At 43.4% G+C, this 19,129-nt stretch overlaps 1 protein-coding gene across 15 annotated transcripts; it reads right to left on the bottom strand.

Moving 5' to 3' along the window:
- Positions 1–6,498: 6,498 nt before the first annotated feature.
- Positions 6,499–14,604, bottom strand: LOC120676575 (L-type lectin-domain containing receptor kinase IX.1-like). Of its 15 annotated transcripts, none has more exons than XM_039957926.1 (5): positions 9,542–14,604; positions 7,780–7,873; positions 7,625–7,700; positions 7,139–7,217; positions 6,499–6,762 (listed from the first exon to the last, which is right to left on the bottom strand). In XM_039957926.1, the coding sequence occupies exon 1, from the start codon at positions 14,475–14,477 to the stop codon at positions 13,284–13,286; it is 1,194 nt and encodes a 397-aa protein (XP_039813860.1). In that variant the 5' UTR covers positions 14,478–14,604; the 3' UTR covers positions 6,499–6,762; positions 7,139–7,217; positions 7,625–7,700; positions 7,780–7,873; positions 9,542–13,283. The 15 variants fall into 15 exon arrangements, with proteins under 15 accessions (XP_039813860.1, XP_039813872.1, XP_039813845.1 ...); XM_039957938.1 differs by having other exon boundaries at positions 7,637–7,700; XM_039957911.1 differs by having other exon boundaries at positions 7,625–7,680.
- Positions 14,605–19,129: the final 4,525 nt, after the last annotated feature.

The raw sequence follows: 19,129 nt of genomic DNA, 5'->3' as shown, positions 1-19,129 counted from the left end.
TACTGCCTCTGTCTATTCTATATCTATACCTATTACTAAAGTGAGTAAAATTTTCACCTAAATTTTTGGTTTGGTACGTTGGTTTGGTCCGTCTGTGTTATTGACAGATAAGCCTTAATTCATTCCGTATGCGAGTCAGATCAAATCTCTCTGTCCACGACTCGATCACGTAGATCCCTATAAATTAACACACGGGCACCAATACGTATCCGATACTTATACCAACTTTATCCATAGTAATGCACGGGCATAATTGCCTAGTATATTAATAATGGAGTGTTACAAGAAGTCATCACGTTCACCGAGATGATTTAGCATTCCCACATAAATTTACATTGTTGGCTTTTATGAAAATCTAACGGTCTAGAGTAACTCAAGAGTTCATACCGCATACAATCAATAAATACCTAATTTCATAATTAAAAATAAATAAATAAAAATATGATCAAAGAGTCCATGTCGAATATTACTAATAAATAACTAACTCCGAAACTATGTGTTGGCGCACAATCTGACCAACACACCAACGCGCACGGTCGCGCGGCGCGAGGAAGAGCTCGATGCAGCACTTCCTGCGTGCAGCGGTCAGACCGGTCGCCAGGGTAAAACGGCGAAATCCGACGAACGCTAGCCCGGGAGGGACCCAATCAAGACAGGAGCATGTAGGGTTGTTCTAGGGTCTGCATGCCACCTAGAATGCCTTCAGACGTCGCGGAGACGAAGGAAGAACAGCATAGAGGAGGTTGGAGGAGCTAGAGTTTGGAGATAAAAAGTAAAGGCATAAAAGATAAGAAAAAGTAATGTGTTGTTGTTGTTTGATCGATTGGATGCCTCAATCGGTCGTTACCCTTTATATTTATAGGGTGGGATGGGCTTGCCCCGCAAGAAATCCTATTACAGATCTTAAATCTATGAAAACCGCTAGTCGTACTAGGACTCTGCTTGGACCGGTCAGACCCACCGGTCAGACCGGTCGGTCGTGCCAGACCGGCTACAGATGTCTCGACCGGTTAGACCGCCTGATCACACCAGTCAGACCAGTCTCTGCCAATTTTGGTCGTCAACATATGCCCCCATGTTATTTGGCAAAGCTTGCGTGCCAAAGAATACTCCTCTGGGCCAAAATTGTTTAAGGGCAATGATCAACAATATATCGTCTATTTTTTTTTGCTAAGGGCGATAAAAAATTATCGGCCATGACTTGCTTCTTTTTAAGCTGATGATGAAACAATTTGCTTTGGTCTCCAAACTTTCTTCGTGGCTGCTGACTTTGTTGGCTCGACCTCTACTTGTTGCTCCATCGATTCTTGCTTGCGCAAACATTGTAACCTTCTTTTCTGAGTATGAGATAAGCCTGAGGGACACCACCTCGGCTGTAAATATTTTGAATCTTGCTTTATACTCTTCTCACCTTCCTTGCTGCAATTAAGATCTCTTTTGACCAGATTATCACTAGTAACAACCGGTCTTGGTGATACACAACTCGGATACATAGAAGGATATTGAATGTAATAAGATTGTATATGCATCCTACTATAATCCAAAGGTGTGTAGTAACTGGAATATGGCAAAAAATATGGAACAATCGGCCCTGAATATGGCATAACACAATTACCTTGAGTATCCAATTGTTCACGAGATGTTGACATTGACTATGTATCTTTGGCTTCGTCTGGCCGTTCCTTTTGCTTCTGGATAACTCCCTCCTTCTCATATTTAGCCAAGAGCTCTTTGAAGCTCCGTCTTGTTCTAAATTCACCTCTGGAGGAGTTTCCGGACTTACTGGACGCACCGGTCAGACCGGTCTGGACACCGGTCAGACTGCCCTGGGGACCGGTCAAACTGGTCGACGAACCGGTATGACCGGTCAGTTTGCTATCGGTCTTCTTTTCTTTGTCTTGCCCCCCGAGTGTGAAATCTTTGTTACAGCTCGGAAAGTCTTGTTCTGCAGCGTCTTCTTCTCATGTCACTCTTCTCCAATGATTACATTCTTCCCTTTTGTCGTTTCGGCTTGACTTGGCCGAACTAACACCTTGGGATTTTTCAACTCGAGCACATGCGTATGCATTAGAAAAGGATTCTTGTCAATTTGCATTGCAGATATAACCAATCGTCCTTCATTTATGACCGATTGTATTTGTCTACGGAGAACATTGCAATCATTGGTAGCATGAGAAAAAGTATTGTGTAATTTACAATAAGCACGCCGTTTCAACTCATCCACCAATGGAATAGTTTGAGAGAACTTAATTTTCCCAAGCTTTGCTAACTCATCGAAAATTCTATCACACTTAGACACATCAAAGTATATTTAACTTCATCATGCCGATTTTTAGGAATCGGTTTTAAAGAAGCACAAGTGCTTGGTTTGTCGCTGGATGACCATACAAATTCAGCGGCGTAAACCTCTTTAGACTCATCGTCCGAAGAATCTGAATTATACTCAAGAGCATGAGTATTGGGACGATGATGCCCAAGACTCTCTTGAGATTCTTTGCTTTGGCTTTCTGCAGCCAAAGCTCTTTGATGCACTTGATTAACAGCAAAAAAGTCATGGCCCTCTAATTTCTCTTTAATGTGAGATCTCAAGCCATTAAAAGCTAAATCTGCCAAAAAAAATTCAGCAAGATTCACATTAAAGCATCGGTTTTTTGTGTCGCGGAATCTTCTAATATAATCATTAACAGATTCATCGCGCATTTGCTTAACCGATGTCAAATGGGACAATTTAAGCTCATAATTTCCAGAAAAAATATGATCATAAAACTTTTGCTCTAATTGTTCACATGAAGTAATGGAGTTAGGAGCCAAAGACTAAACCAAGAGAAAGTGGTTCCAGTTAAAGATAAAAAAAAATAAGCGAACTTTCAATTCATTTACAGAACTAGCTTCTCCTAATTGAGCAATATATTGGCTAATATGCTCAAAGGTGCTTTTATTATCTTCTCCATTAAACTTAACAAATTCAGACAACCTAAAACCAGCAAGATAAGTAACTGTATCAAAAGAAATAGGATACGGCTTTTGATAAGATTGAGTTTTGCCTCTAACATCTACTCCAAGATTTCCTTTGATCATTTTAGCCAAATCATTCTTACACTCAGTAAGTAATTTCTCAAGATTAATCGAAGAATTTGGCTGTATAGAAGTAGATGCAACTTGCTGGTTTGAAGTCGCATGACCAGGGGAACTGGTCTGACCGGTCGATACGACCGGTCAGACCAGTTGAGGTGAACCGGTCTAACCGGTTGATGGGGTCGGTCTGGCCGGTTGCTGCCTGTTTTGCCATCGTTGCACATATCGGTCAAACATCTCGTCCGTGATAGGACCGATATGTGGCATGGTACTTCTGGGGGGTACCTGTGGCATGTTATAAGCATGAGTGGAATATGACGGTGCAGAATTTTCCAACTCATACGTTCAGTGAAAGTTAGCCGAACTAGGGATGCTTGTAAGTGGATCTAAGTATGTTTGCTGAGCCACCAACGCATTTGTTGGCATTACTGTTTGACCACTAAAATAATGCATCGGCATTCCATACTGAGGTTGACTCACAGGTAATGTTGCCGATGGTTGAGGGACAGGAATTTCAATAAATGCAACAGTAGAAACAGGCGATGTATTATCAATTACTGGTTGTTTACCGGCTAAAATCAGCATCTTATCAATAATTAGATTAACTAATCGCACATCTCGCTCAGCGAACAAATTTTCAACTTGCTCCATGGTAACACTGGAATATGTTGCACTTACAGTGGGTGTTACCTCAGATGCATCCGTGGAAGTAGTAGATGAAAGAGTCGGCAGAACGAATTTTTTCTTTTGGATAACACCCTGCCGAGTCTTCTCATAGCATGAGATCAGCTTCTTCTTGGCTTCAGCTTCTAATTCCTTGAGCTTGATCTCCAAAGCTTGGCGCTGATCCTCTGGAATCTCATCGTCCTTAGGATCAATAGTGTTCTTGGGGTCGATCTTAGATTGATCGTCGGCCATATTTGCCAATGATGACTTCTTCTTCCCCAGCGGAGTCGCCAAAATATGTTGGCGCACAATCTGGCCAACACACGAATGCGCATGGTCGCGCGGCGCGAGGAAGAGCTCGATGCAGCGCTTCCTGCGTGGAGCGGTCAGAGGGACCGGTCAGACCGGTCGTCGGGGTAGAACGGCAAAATCCGACAAACGCTCGCCCACGAGGGACCCCGTTAGGGTAGGCGCACGTAGGGTTGTTCTAGGGTCGGCAGGCCACCTAAAACGCCTTCAGACATCACGGAGACGAAGGAAGAACAGCAGATAGGAGGTTGGAGGGGCTAGAGTTTAGAGATAAAAAGTATAGGCATAGAAGATAAGAAAAAGTAATGTGTTGTGTTTTGATCGATTGGATGCCTCAATCGGCCGTGACCCTTTATATTTATAGGGTGGGTGTAGCGAAAATGGCCTCTCATGCCATATTTCAATATAATGTTTTGGCGATTGATGACGCACACAACACTTGAACTAATGAGTTTTGCTTAGATGATATTTTCAGGCTTTTAGGTTCAAGTGATGACAAAAAGAAGATAGATAGGCGTAGCTAGACCCGAAGGGCCGCCCCTACGGGGCCCGGTTAGCGGACGGGGGTCGATGGGGAGCCGCCCCACGCGGGTCTCAGGGGCAGCGCCCTGAAACCTAAAAGAAATCAAGTCACCGGTTAAACCGACGCTAAGAAAATTACATACGTCAGTGCATTGACTTGGAGCACGTCTGGGAGTTTTGATAACACCGGTTGAACCGACGCTAGGAAAGTTGAATACGTCGGTGCAATGAACTCAGCAGCTGAGGCAAAATCTATACACCGGATGAACCGACACTAGATATTGGTGAACGTCGGTGCAGTTATCCAGAGAGTTAGTTTTTCAGCAACTACACTCACCGGTTAAACCGACGCTGCATCGTTTAATTACGTCGGTCGATTAAGGTAGCCGTTGAAGTATAACGGCTAGTTGGAAAATGTGTTCACCGGTTAAACCGGTGATGACACAAAGTGGATCATCGGTTTAACCGGTGATAGCGCTTTTTGTCAGCCTTTTTCCAACGGCTCTTTTGGGGTGTGTGGGCTATATATATGCCACCCCACAGCTCATTTGAGAGTGCTGGAGACCAAGGAAGCACACAAGAGTTAAAGATCATCTCCAATCACCATAGAGCTTCATTGTACATCATATAGCCTTAAGCACACTTGTAAGAGTGCTTAGTGCTTGTAATAGGGATTAGTTCTTGCGAGAGCTCCCTTGAGAGAAGTCTGCGGCAAGCAATCCTTGTGATTCGTCGTGTGACCCTCCTACTTGGTGTGGAGAGGCAACGACACTTTGTACGGGGGAAGAGGAGACCCCCTCCTTGGTGGAGAAGCTCCGTAGTGGATTTCGGCCGGGTGACCGAGAGAGACGGTGGCGGTGCACGAGACTCGGTGTCTTGTGGGCACTTGCCTTTGCTTGCCGGCATCGCCTTGGTGGCGTAGTGCAAGACGGTGATCGGAAGAGCCTCGGTGTCCCGTGGACGTAGGCGTTTGTGTTGAACCACGTTACATGACCGTGTCTACTCGGGAGTTTGCGTCCATCTTGCACTTACCTCTTTACTTACCGTATTACGTTTCCGCATTTACTCTACCTTGCGTGCCTTTACTTTCCTAGTTAGTTTGGTTAGGATTGACTATAGGTTGCAAGTATTTTGGGGTAAGTAGAGAGTAGCATAGATAAACCTTAGTCATAACTAGCATGTGTAGGACGTGTTAGGTTTATCTTATGCAAGTAGTTTGCGCCCTAGGTTAAAAAGCGATTAGCGACCCTATTCACCCCCTCCCCCTCTAGGGTCGGACACCCCGGTGATCCTTACAGTGGGATGGACGGCCCGCAAGAAATCCTATTACAGATCTTAAATCTATAAAAACTGCTAGTTGTACTAGGACTCTGCTTGGACCGGTCAGACCGGTCGGTCGTGCCAGACCGGCTACAGATGTCTCGACCGGTCAGACCGCCTGATCACACCGGTCAGACCGGTCTCTGCCAATTTTGGTTGTCAACACTATGCTAATTGTACTTGACATGATCAAAGGCAGTGACTACTCCACTATGCTATTTTTTTTTAAACAAACAAACTTATAACATATATTATAGAAGCAACATTCTTATAGACCAAGCGCCTAGCAATGGCCACCGCCACAACAAGAAGGGAGTGGTCACTACCGGACTCGAGATCTTTGCCGAGTGTCTGAAACACACGGTAAAGCACATAAAGCACTCGACAAAGGGTTTGCCGAGTGCAGCACTCGCAAAATCCAGACGGCAACAGTTGTGACGGCAAAGCCGGCTTTGCCGTGTGCCAAATAGCACTCGGCAAAATAAAGTAACGAGGCCGGCAAAGATGCTGGTAACTGAGACTTTGCCGAGTGCTAACAGAAAGACACTCGGCAAAGACCTAGGCTTTGCCGAGTGCTCAGGCTATAGCACTCAGCAAACAGCTAAAAGAGCTAAAAAAATATATTTACAAACACAGATCTGCATCCATGATTACAATTTTTTAAACAGCCAAAAGAGATAAGAAAGTAATATACAGACTTGTATGTTTCTGTTACCACCTTTGAGCTATTGCAATAAAATGAACAAATGAGTACTTATGCATTGTCAATGATTCAATCCAGTAAACTACTATCAGCAAGCAAATGAGAATACAGGTTTGCAGGCTTGCTTATGCAAACTATTCCATCCTTTCTCAGCTCTTTTCTATAACCTGCATCACAATTCCTTGTATAAGGTGAAGTTAAAACAGTAACTAAAGCAAAAAAATCTGATCATTTATTTCAGTCAGTTCAAGAATAAACCATCAGATTTATCAGTCAGCTCAAAAATAAACCATTAAATTTATCACACACAGACCATTCACGACTATATTAGTTTATGCAAATAAATTTGCAGCATATAAAAGTCTCCACCTCTACACAAGGGAAAGATAACCATCACAGTTATTGGTGATATAGGCTTCATGTTAAAAAGAACAGACTAAGTAGTCATTCTTCTCTAGCCAAACATATTGGAGCATAACAATGAAGTAATGGCATGCATTCGTGACAGAAAAGAAATGCTTTTCAATTCAAAAATTTACTAACCCAATGATTTCCTAGTGTTCTTCGTAACATTGATTTTCTCAGCATCATCAAGGACCAAGTTCATGTACTCATCGAATACCTGGATGGGTACAAAAACAAGTGCAAGAATGTCAGGTTATTACTAAGTAGAAATGCACACAAACAGTAGTAATAATTTGAGGGTTAAGTGACACAATTAGAGCATAAGTAAACGAGTTGTTACATGAAAAAGAAAGGTCATATGCATGGAGAAAATTCTTGCCAGCATAAGTAAACAAGTATATCTATATTAATGATTGTTGAAATCACCATAAACTAAAAAAAAGCATGCTACCTAAGGGGATTGACCCATCACCCATTGCTATGCAAAATTTCTCTACAAACCCCAAAAGACTAACCAAGTACTTATGTGATTTTTTTTATTGTCACTCGGCTTTCATTCTTTATTTTCCAGTCTCATGAGTTAACACAACAAAATAAAAAACAAATGTATACTCAGTTACTCACAGTGTTCCATACCATACTAAGAAAAGTGAATCCAGCAACTCCTAAATGAAGGCATTCTGCAAAGCATGTTTCAGAACTGATGCAGTCTTTCAGGTCACAGAGTTACACCAGATTAGTAAAGGCTGGACCAAGCAATGTAGGGAAGGTAAACGGACCCTTGCAAAATGTCCTGTAGATTCACACAAGAGACAGCAGCAACAGCTCCAAGCTCCACTTAGCAACACCAAACAACTGAAACTTTAGTTCTTCCTAAAGGAGAAAACAAGATCACATAAGTGCAAACTTAATTCTAGGCTGACTAGCAAGCCAGAAGTAACTATAGATGACACTATTCTTCAATTTGCAAAGAAGCTAACACATTTTTTCAACTGTCTATTTATAGGAAAAGTAACACATAACCTCAGCTCCTCCTATTTCAGTAAGTAATATGGCACAAATAAATAGCCATCATCATCAAGAGAGTCCTTTTTGGAAGTTACACTTGCAGGCCATGTTATACAGTTGTCTAGTCGAACCTAGTTGCCATGGCACCGATAAGGCGACTAGTCGCGACTAGTCGTCGATCAGGTCGATTAGTCGACCCTAGTCGGTCCTAGTCGTCCTATATATCCCACGACATATATGTACATGTATATGTACTTATATACTATATAGCAAGCAGGAACACCACAATGATAGTCAGTTTGGTGACACTTACTTGTGAGATTTGATGTTTGAACTGTCCAGAACTCCATATTCTTGTCCCACACAGTACAGGCTAATGGCTAATGGCTAATGGCTAATGGCTAATGGTGCAAGTTATATAGTCAACCTAACCCTAATGACTAATGGCTAATGGCTAATGGCTAATGGTGCAAGTTATATAGTTAACCTAACCCTAATGGCTAATGGGCCTAATTGAGCCTAGTACAGGCGGCGGGCTGGAGTGCTGGTCTGCTGGACATCTTTTGGTTTTGGCATGATCGTCCAAGTAGCTAGTCGGACGACTAATCGCGATTAGGCGACGATTAGTCGGACGATCAGACATCTGATCGACAAAAACTAGTCGTTTCACTTATCGAAGCCAGCGGAGCGATAAAGTCGACTAATCGCGACTAATCGCGATTAGTCGGACGACTGTATAACATGGTTTGCAGGTGAAAGTGGTTGGGGTACTTAGCAACTTACAATAGCAGAGCCTTCAGGATAGGGACATAATTTAGCACTTCATTGAGAAAGGTATTAGAACAACGAAAACTTTAGCCTTTTGCCGTAAATAAGCACATATTCACACTTCTTGGTTGAAGCTAATTCAGATTATCTATCAATTTTATCCACATTTCATTCATCAATTAGATTGTTGCACTACTGATTCTATACCATGGTCAAAAGAAAGAAAAATGTCCACTCTAATATGAATAACAACCTATAGCTTCAGTTTGCCATTACAGTTTGCCAGTTAGTTTAGGCTATTTAGCACGTGCTCCTACACATCTGCTGCAGCGCTGCAAATCCAACACATTCTGACAAGCTCAAAATGCACCTTCTTTTCTACAAGGAAAACTCCTAACTATCTGAAAACTAGTTGTTTTTCCCACCGCTGAACACCCAACAAGAATTAACTCTAGAGCTGTGCACAGAACTGTTTGTTTAACTCCAGAGCTAAACATGCACTAGGAGTTAAAGCCAATAAGATGCCTAACATAAGTTCAGTGTGTGAGGATTTATTCAGCAGGAGCAAGGTTCAAATCCAAGGCATACGGGATAGCTATTAAGTATTGCAAACATCATTTATATGTATTGACACACACCTAATATAGTGATCTAGCAGTCCTAAATCCTAACTAATTGAAGAAAAATATGCTTCTGCTGCTATTCATATCCATTTTTGCACAAGAACATTTGCACAAACAAGTGGTGTGTGTGAATCAGACAAACCTGCAGCGTCTTGAATTGGAGTGGTCATGTTCATGGCGGAGCATCGCTGCAATGGCTGTGGCACTTGTCCCCACATGAAGCCGTCTGCTGGGAGAGGAGAGAGCGGATCCTAGAGGGAAATTGGTTAACATAGATAAGGGGGGAGAGAGAGGGGTGGAATGCTTGACCGATGAGGGAGGAGCCGAGCTAAGAAATTGTCACCGCCGCCTCACGATGTCCAGGTAAATCTGCAGGACAGCAGGAGTGCCGCCTCGATCCGCTGCCGAGCCGCCGCCGCCATGGTCCACAAGCTCCTCACCGGACCACAGTTGAGATGCTGCTACCTTGGCCGCTGCGCCTGCTCCGCCGTCGCGGCCCTGCTGCCACTCAGATGCCGCTGGACGGCAGCCATGGGCCCATGGCGAGAGCTGAGAGAGGGTGCGGGGGCGCAGCAGCAAGCACGCCGGCTCTTCAATGGGCAAAGAGCACGGCGAGGTGTAGCAAATCGCGACGAATAGGCGGCGGCGGCGGCGGTGTCCTGGAGCTGCGAGATTAGGTTGAGAGGGTAAAGGAGGCGGCGGGCCGGCGCGGCAGCAGCCTGGAGGCGGCACGGAGGCGGGGTGTGGTGGCGCGGCGGCGGCTTAGAGGCGGCGCGCGGCGGGCTGGCGGCTATAACCTTCTAAATTTTTTATCACAACCATATAACCTTCTAAATTTTTTTATCACAACCATATCATGATATCTTGACAAATTTCATAATTTTCAGAGATAGTTTTCTTTTTATAAAATTTTAAAACAATTCCGCCACACGTTCGTGGTCATGATTCGTGACCAAGATGTTCGAAATTTCCTTTCATTTATTGAATATGGCCTAACATTGGAGTCCATAACACGAATATAATTTTTCCATTCATTTTATTCCACTATTCAAATCACTTGTACAAAAATTTGACTTATAGCTAGAAATTTCTTTTAATGAAATAAATTAACTAAATGTAGCAAACAAGCCGGAAAAGATACCAAATTTTAACATAGAGTACCACTTAAGGTACGAGGAAAGCAAAAAAAAGTTTGGAGGATAGAAGAGACAATTTTTTTGGTTTGCCGAGTGCCACCTCAAGACACTCGGCAAAATTAGTGGTTTGCCGAGTGTAAAAGAATACACTCGCCAACCGTGGACTTTGCCGTATGTAAAAAAACACTCGGCAAACCATGGACTTTGCCGAGTGTTTTTACTTTGCCGAGTGTATTATATTTTACACTCGGCAAATGGATTGTTTGTCGAGTGTCCGATGAAATGCACTCGGCAAACTCGTAGACACTCGGCAAACATGAGATTTCCCGTATGCGCCCATCCAAGCACAATAAACCACACATAATATATCATAATATACACTAGAAGAAGAAGGGGACCAACTCACCCCCATCTCACCACCGGCGAGACGCCAGAGGAGACGAAGAGGGCCGGAAGTGATGGGGGTCTCGATGAGGTGCAGTATAAGGGGATGGGAGAGGCTAAGATTAGGAGAAACTTCACGCACGAGGGTTGCGAATTTGCACTCTAATATTTAAATAGGCATTGGGTATATCATTGTCTGGAAAACTGATGGTGTTCGGTGATGAGAAAATTTAGGATCCTACAATATCTATATTTTTTTACACAAATGCCTATAAACAATTTGATCTATATGAACGAATCAATTGATTTGTGAGAAAATATTTAGATTCACTGGATGTTAAAATTAGAAATATATGAACTACAAATAGATCTCTTGATCATGTGAATTTACGGTATAAAACATTTGACAAAAATAAAGCATGCGGACGAACGTCGAGTACAACAGATAATATAAATAAGTTTTAAATATTATGGAGGTTTAGAAATTACCATGCTAGTTGAAAAAACAAAAGAACATATACCACTGAATTTTATCGTAATTTAATGGTCTTGATTATCCTCTGACGTTACTCGAATCTTGATTTACCTTGGTGATATAACTTGGATGGCCTAGAAATTTACTTGCTCTTGAAACAACAAAACAAAATTATTTAATAAATAGATTCATTTTTCAAGTTAAAAAACGACACTAATTGTTAGTATGAAAAGTTAGATACCCACGCTATTTGCACATGCCACTACCACTTTGCTAGTTTTGATTTAAAAGAAAGATATAATGCAAATTACAACAAACTAGTTAGCTAGCTAGCTAGATAGCGTGCTAGTTGGCGGGCATACCTGTCATTCCAACCAAGAGACGTCTCAGTGCTGTAGAGATGCTTGTCGTGGCGATTTTTTTTAATACAATTTTTTACTCAAATTACAAAAAAATACTGTAGATTCCAAAAATTTCAAAAGTAGGTCATAATCGTCTGCTGGTTGGACGAAATTTAGATTTCGTCCAGTGGGTAGACGAAATTCAGTAATTTCGTTTAACCGTTGGACGAAATCTAAATTTCGTTCAACCAGCAGACGAAAATGCATGAAATTACGATTTATTAGTGTTTTCGTTTGGGCTGTGCATGACGAAATTTATATTTTGTCTAATGGGTAGACGAAATTAAATTTCGTCCAACCAGCAGACGAAAATGAATGAAATTATGATTTATTAGTGTTTTCGTTTAGCTGTGCATGACGAAATTTATATTTCTTCTAATGGGTCTATTGGGCAGACAAAATTCAATTTAATTTCGTCTCTCACTAAACGGAATTTTTTTATTTTTATATTATTTTTTATACAGTACACTATGGTTAGCTACAGGAGTATATCGCCGTTTGAACCGGCGATAGCCATACCTGGTGCAGATGTCTGAATGTTATTGCTGGCGCTTCGAACGTCCGAAAATATTGAAGTTTAGATTTTCGAACGTCCGAAAATATTGAAGTTTAGATTTTGGACGTCTGAACGTCTTAACAGATAGACGGTCCACACTTGGATAGAGGACAGTCCACCATAACAGATAGACGGTCCACACTTGGATAGAGGACAGTCCACCAGCTAATGTTCGAAGTGTCACAGAACGGCAAACGGTCCGCACCACTTAGCAGACGGTGCACCCCATAGCACTGATAGGTTCGAGTGATTTGAATGGCAAATGTTCGAAGCGAGCGCGGCAGTGCGAATCAATGAGTGTTCTTTTCCGTGCATGGCGTGCGAGCGCAGCACTAAGTGCTGTGGGGTGCACCGTCCACTAAGTGGTGCGGACCATTTGCCATTCTGTGACACTTCGAACATTAGCTGGTGGACTGTCCTCTATCCAAATGCGGACCGTCTGTCTGATAAGACGTTCTGACATCCAAAATCTAAACTTCGATATTTTCGGACGTTCGAAGCGCTAGCAATAACATTCAGACATCCGCACCAGGTATGGCTATCGCCGGTTCAAATGGCGATATATTCCTATAGCTAACTGTAGCATACTATATAAAAAATAATATAACAATAAAAAAATCCGTCTAGTGGGAGACAAAATTAAATTGAATTTCGTCTGCCCAGCAGATGAAATTTAATTTTGTCTACCCATTAGACAAAATATAAATTTTGTCATGCACAGCCAAACGAAAACATTAATAAATCGTAATTTCATGCATTTTTGTCTGCTGGTTGGACGAAATTTAATTTTGTCTACCCATTAGACGAAATATAAATTTTCGTCATGCACAGCCAAACGAACACTAATAAATCGTAATTTTATGCATTTTAATGAAATCTAAATTTCGTCCAACCCGCAGACGATTATGATTTACTTTTGAAATTTCTGGAATTCACAGTATTTTTTTGTAATTTGAGTAAAAAATTGTATTAAAAAAATTCTTGTCGAGGATACCTCCAGAGATGAGCTCATAAACAAGGAGGAGCCCATTGCTGCTGTCGCACCACCCCAATAGCCGGACAAGATTCTTGTGCCTTAACCTGCTTATGATGTCGACTTCCGCTTCGAACTCCATCCTCCTCTGGGCTTCCGCATCTGTCATTCTGACGGCGGAGATGAGCTTCTTCACCGCGAAACGGCGGCCGCATTCATCACCAAGGTAAACCTCGCTGGATCCCCCTACGCCGAGCTTCCGCTGCTCATCAAATTTGTTGGTGGCCTTCACCAGCTCGCTGTACTGGTACCTCCTGGGGCCGTGGCCCAGTTTCTTCCTTGCGCATTTCTCGCGCCAGAGCGAAACCATCTTGAGCTTACGGGCAAGGATCAGTAGCAAGACAAGGCACAGAAGGCCTGACACCGTAGCAAGCGCAAGCGTTTCCGCACGGACACGGAGCTTGTTCTTGTTCTTGTTCTTGTTGGGGGCTTTTGCTCCGCCGCCGGCGCCTGGGGATTGGGCAGGCGCATTCACCGTCGTCCTTGGGGGCGGGGATGCGACGGCCTCCAGATTGGAGCTGAATGACCAGGACAGCAGCTGATGCAGCTCGATAAAGACGCCCGTGGCCGCAGAGAAGCCCACCGCGACGGCCTCCGGCAAGGACTCCCTCAGGTCGACGATGGTGCTGACGTGGTATGAGGCGTCGCCGATCTGGAGGTCGACCGGCAGCAGCATCGTGTCGTTGCGATAGGACACCCTGGCCTCCATCGGGAGGCCGGAGGACAGGTTTCGATCGGCCAGGTACGTGTCCTTGGACGCCGCCGAGAGGATGGAGTTGACGTCGATGCCGACGTGGCTGCTGCTCTTCACTTGTCCGTTGTTGGAGTGGGTGTCGAACTTGACCGCCACGAACCGCTCGTCGCCGGAGGCGGTCGCGTTGCCGAAGCGGCCGCCGAAGAGCCCCAGGGTGCCACCGGCGCTGTTGGGGGGAGTCACCGAAGAAAGCCATCCCGTCGCCTGGCGCGCGGGTGTCGTTGACCGGCTTGATCTGGAAGGAGAATGTGGTGTCGAAGCTGGCCAGCGCGCGCGTGGCGCTGTCCCAGAGCGGCACCGGGCGCGCGTACCACACGCGGCCGACGCTGCCACCGGCATCCGGCCCAGTGGGAGTCGTTGCTGTAATTGAGCTCCGAGGCGTGGTCGCTGGTGGAGAAGTCCAAAGTTGAAGGAAACTGAGGCGGCAAGGCGGACATGATGGATGAACAAGATGATGGTGATCAAGGAGCAGGGTTTAACTTTTCGGCGGAATTTCACCGAAATTTCGGTTTTTTTTCCGTTTCCGCTAGTTACCGGAAAAAGAAATTTCGGTATTTTTCGATATATTTCGTTTTCAAATTCAAAATTCAACAAATTTCGTCCAAAATTCACCGAAATCCACCGAAATTTACTGAAATTTCGGAACGAAATTTCGTTTCCGCTAAACACCGAGATTTCATCGGAAAACGAAATGGTTAACCCTGTTAAGGAGTAGCAGGGGGCGGCAGAGGAGACTCGGGAGGTCGGGGAGGGCCATTAATTTCTGATCTGTGTTTTGCATTGGGTAGCGAGCATGGAAGGAAGAATGAAGGAGTAGGTGCAGCGCATCGTCGGGTATGAGCAGGGTGGTCGATCAAGTGGCCCACAAGGAAGCACGGGCGTGTTGGCATCTTTCCTTTTTCCTATTGTTCTCACTCTCGGCGCAGTAGGCCGTACACCATTCTGCCAATAGCAGTCTTTGGTTGCAGGTGATTATGGGGGAAGGAAGACTTGACTTGACTAACGTCTCAAATCATATTTATCTATTACTAATTTAATAAATTATATTAAAATAAACAAAAAATCAATATTAAATACAATTAATAAATACTTAATATCTGAAAAAATATTAGGCCATTGTTTGTGATTTTGGTGGATGTGTGATAACATAATCAATGAGACTAACGAGTTTGTAAGATAATATTTATAGATTTTTAGGTCCCATAAATATAATTTAATGTGTCCAATTCGCTGTCGAGATACCCAAAATATAGTAAATATATTTAAAGCATCCAAATGACAGCCGCGACGAGTTGGACAAAGTCACCAAAACAAATAGCACCGCTTAAACCGACACCCTTTCTCCGATTAAACCGACGCTATGGGAAAAGAATGCGTCGGTGCATTGGACCATGCATTGCTGAGATAAGTAGTAGCACCGGTTAAACCGACAGTGCATCATCAGACATCGATGCATTGACCTTGTTATTGTCTAGAGAGCATGTCAAGCGACCAGGACCAAAGCCTTCAGCATCAGTTGAACCGATGGTGTGTCGGAATGAGGCGTCGATGCAATGACGTCAACAGATGGAGACAAGTGCAACGGCAATTAGGCAACCCTATAGTGACCGGTTAAACCGGTACAGATGAAGATAAGTGCAACGGCAATTAGGCAACCCTATAGTGACCAGTTAAACCGGTACCCTATCAGCTGTTTAGCCGATAGTTGGTGAGTCAGCAGCAGCACGTGTTAGAAGCTTCAACGGCTAGTTTCAAGCCATGAGTTACCGGTTGAACCGAAGCCCCCTGCAGTGGTTAAACCGACGCTTTACACAGAAAAGCTCCAACGGCTAGTAACGGCTACCTTGAGTTGGAGGGCTATATATATATATATATATATATATATATATATATATATATATATATATATATATATATATGCTTCCTACCGGCCAATTTGGTGTTGCTGGAGTTGAGAGAAGTCTCATATACATTGAAGAACACCTTCAAGCCATCCAGGAGCTTAATGATCACATCCTTATTTTTTTGGAAAAGAAAAACTTTATTGATTTTAAGAAGTTACATCAAGATGATACAACGACTTAAAATTTTCCCGACCTATGCCAAAACGGCACACAGCCTAAAAAGATCTGAAACACAAAAGGACATACTAATGACTGTCAATCCTAAGACTAGACCGTCATCCATGTGCCCGGGTAAAAAAAATCATTGGCCACCCACTCCAAGAAACGAGATGCAGCAACAACCACCTCCCGGAAAGTAGACTGTTGAAGGATAGCCAAAGTACGGAGTCAGTGTGTAGTCGAGTATATTACCTGCAAAAAAGAAGAATGTTTGTTTTCAAATACGACATCATTTTTGCAGAGCCAAACAGACCAACACAAGGCTGCCGCTCCTACAAGGACTAGAGCTTTGTAATTTTTGGGTATTCCACTGAGTCAGCTTCCAAACATATTTGTAAAATTGCGAGGTTTGGAGAGGCCCCATGCTGCGTACACCGTAGCCCAAGCCATTCGTGTAAACCGACAGTCAAAGAATAGATGTTGTATCGTTTCGTTTTCATGACAAAGACAACACTGTTGATTGCCTTGCCAGTTTCATTTTGCAAGATTATCCTTTGTGAGAATTACACCGCATTTAAGGTACCAAAGAAATATTTTAATGATCACACTTTTGAGAGTGTTAGTGCCAGGTTAGCTCTTAAGTGAGTAAGAGAGCATGGTGTTGCCGCCTTGTGAGCTGGTTCTAGAGTGAACTATACATGTATCTTGGTGCGCCAGCCATCCTTGGAGTCTTGGTAGCTCGCCAACTAGTCATCGACTCTCCGGCTTGGTGAGGAGAGGCGTTGAAGGCATTGTTCGGAGAACGTGGAAATTCCATTCTTCATGGAGAAGCTTCTTAGTGGAAAGCGGGATTAATGTAACCAGGAACTTGGCGTGAGCTTTGGTGGGAAGCCTTTGTGGTAAGTCAAGGTGTCACCAGAACAGACTTGATTGCCGAGAAGTAATACTCTTAGTGAATGCTTCAACAACATGGACTAGGGGTAGCATTTGCCTACCGATACCACGGGATACATCATTGTTTCAATAGTTTGCTTCTCTTCATCCCCTCTTTATGTTTTTGCATTTCATATTGCAACTTGTACGTCTTTACTTTCTTAGTATAGTATCTTGCTAGAATTAGCTATAGGTTACAAAACTCTTTTGGGATGAGGGTTTCACATTGAAAGAACCGTAGTTGTACATCTAGATAGTTTGTTTTAGTTTAAGTTTATGTGTAAACTAGCTAGTTTGAGCCATAGGTTAAAGTTTTAAGTTGCCTAATTTATCTTTCTCCTTCTAGGCTACGAGCATCCGATTCTTTTCATTTCTATACCTTAGTTGCACCCTCGAAGGGATCTTACCTGTATTGCACCAATAGCATGATAGGTCGCTTCCTTTTAATGAAATACGGCGGGAGCTGTCGTACCCCGGTCTACGATCAAATATAATGTGTCGAAGCAACTCCGGTCTACCACCAGATCAAATGTGTCGAAGCAACTGAATAGGTCCTAGTTTTATCAGGGAATGTTGTTGTCCTCATCATGGTAGATATTCCATTATCCCCGTGGGGTTGATTGCGGCTAGATTGTTACGGCGCTACCAAAGCTAGCAATCGATAAAGCGAGGCAGGCTCTTTTTCATTATATCAGGTTCATTGGTCATTAACTCATGGACTATCCCGACTGCAAAACTGATTTGTAAAGCCTCAAATCGTCGATATATCGACTTTTCGGGATATCCACTACCAGTTATCGATTAAATCAATTTTCATAATTATTAAATAGCTCGGAATCTACCGCGAGTTTGGATAGATTTGTATATGTTTGTATCTCGAGTTGGAAAACCATATGATCCCCTAAAAAATAGCGTTAGAAGCCTAGTTGGGGTTCCGGATCAATCCCTTATTTTCTTATTTCAGCTGCCAATCCTTTTTTTTTGTTCCTTGGGGAACCCTAAAATAGCTGATCCAAGTATAAATAATAAAAAGTAGTTTTTTCGGTTTCAATTGATATTGGAAAGCATAGTTCTTTAAATAAAGAATATTTTTCCTAGAGTATATCATTTATTTTTTGTTATTATCATTTCTATTTTTATTATTTAAGAATTGTATTTGGCGTGGACTCTTTTGTTCAACTATTTTATTCCAAAATTCATATAAAAATAACCTACTAATTTCATGTTCTTTAAATTATGAATATTCTGAGATGCCGTGGAAAAAGCATATGAATATTCTGAGATGGCGTGGAAGGTGAGAGGATGCACCTTAGACAAATATGGCACATTTGGCATGGTTCTTGGTGCAGCGATTTCTTTTCTTTTCAACAATCACAATTCCAAATGGACAAAGGATGTTTGTAGCGATTGATTTAAATGGATTTGACTTTTTACCTTTTCTATCACTATTTTTACTCTTCAATTTAACTTCTATCTGTATCATAATTTTTTGGGTAAAGTCCATTTTTAGCCATCCAACTCTTGTCTCGGTTTGGTTTTGGCCATCGAACTCCAAAACCGGGTATCTTCGACCACTCAACTATAAAAACCGGTCACATTTGGCCATCCGGCTGTTTTGGTGGCCAGTTTCGCTGACGGGGACGCCGCATGGCAGTGGGGCCCACTTGTCAGCGTTACAACCCCTCTCTCTTCCCTCTATCTCCCTCTTTCTCTCTCCTATCTCATCTCCTTCCTCCTCTCTCCTTCCTGCTCGCCGGTGCGGCCTCCGCCGGCGCCCTCCCTCCCTCCCTCCCCTGAGCAGCGCAACGATCCCGTCCTCGACGGCGTGGTCGGCCGCCGGGGCAGGGGGTGCGGCGGCGTGGGGAGGAAGGAGGATGCGGCGGCGGTGCCCAGGGCTGCCCGTCCGCGCTCCCCGGCCCGTCCACGGGGCCCTCCTTCCTCGACGCCGTGGCCTCCGCAGTCGCGCGCTCCACCTCGTCGGTCTCGAACGCATCC

This window comes from Panicum virgatum, chromosome 2K (genome assembly GCF_016808335.1).
Source record: "Panicum virgatum strain AP13 chromosome 2K, P.virgatum_v5, whole genome shotgun sequence".
Lineage (NCBI taxonomy): Eukaryota > Viridiplantae > Streptophyta > Magnoliopsida > Poales > Poaceae > Panicum > Panicum virgatum.
This window is presented reverse-complemented; position numbering and strand designations above follow the sequence as displayed.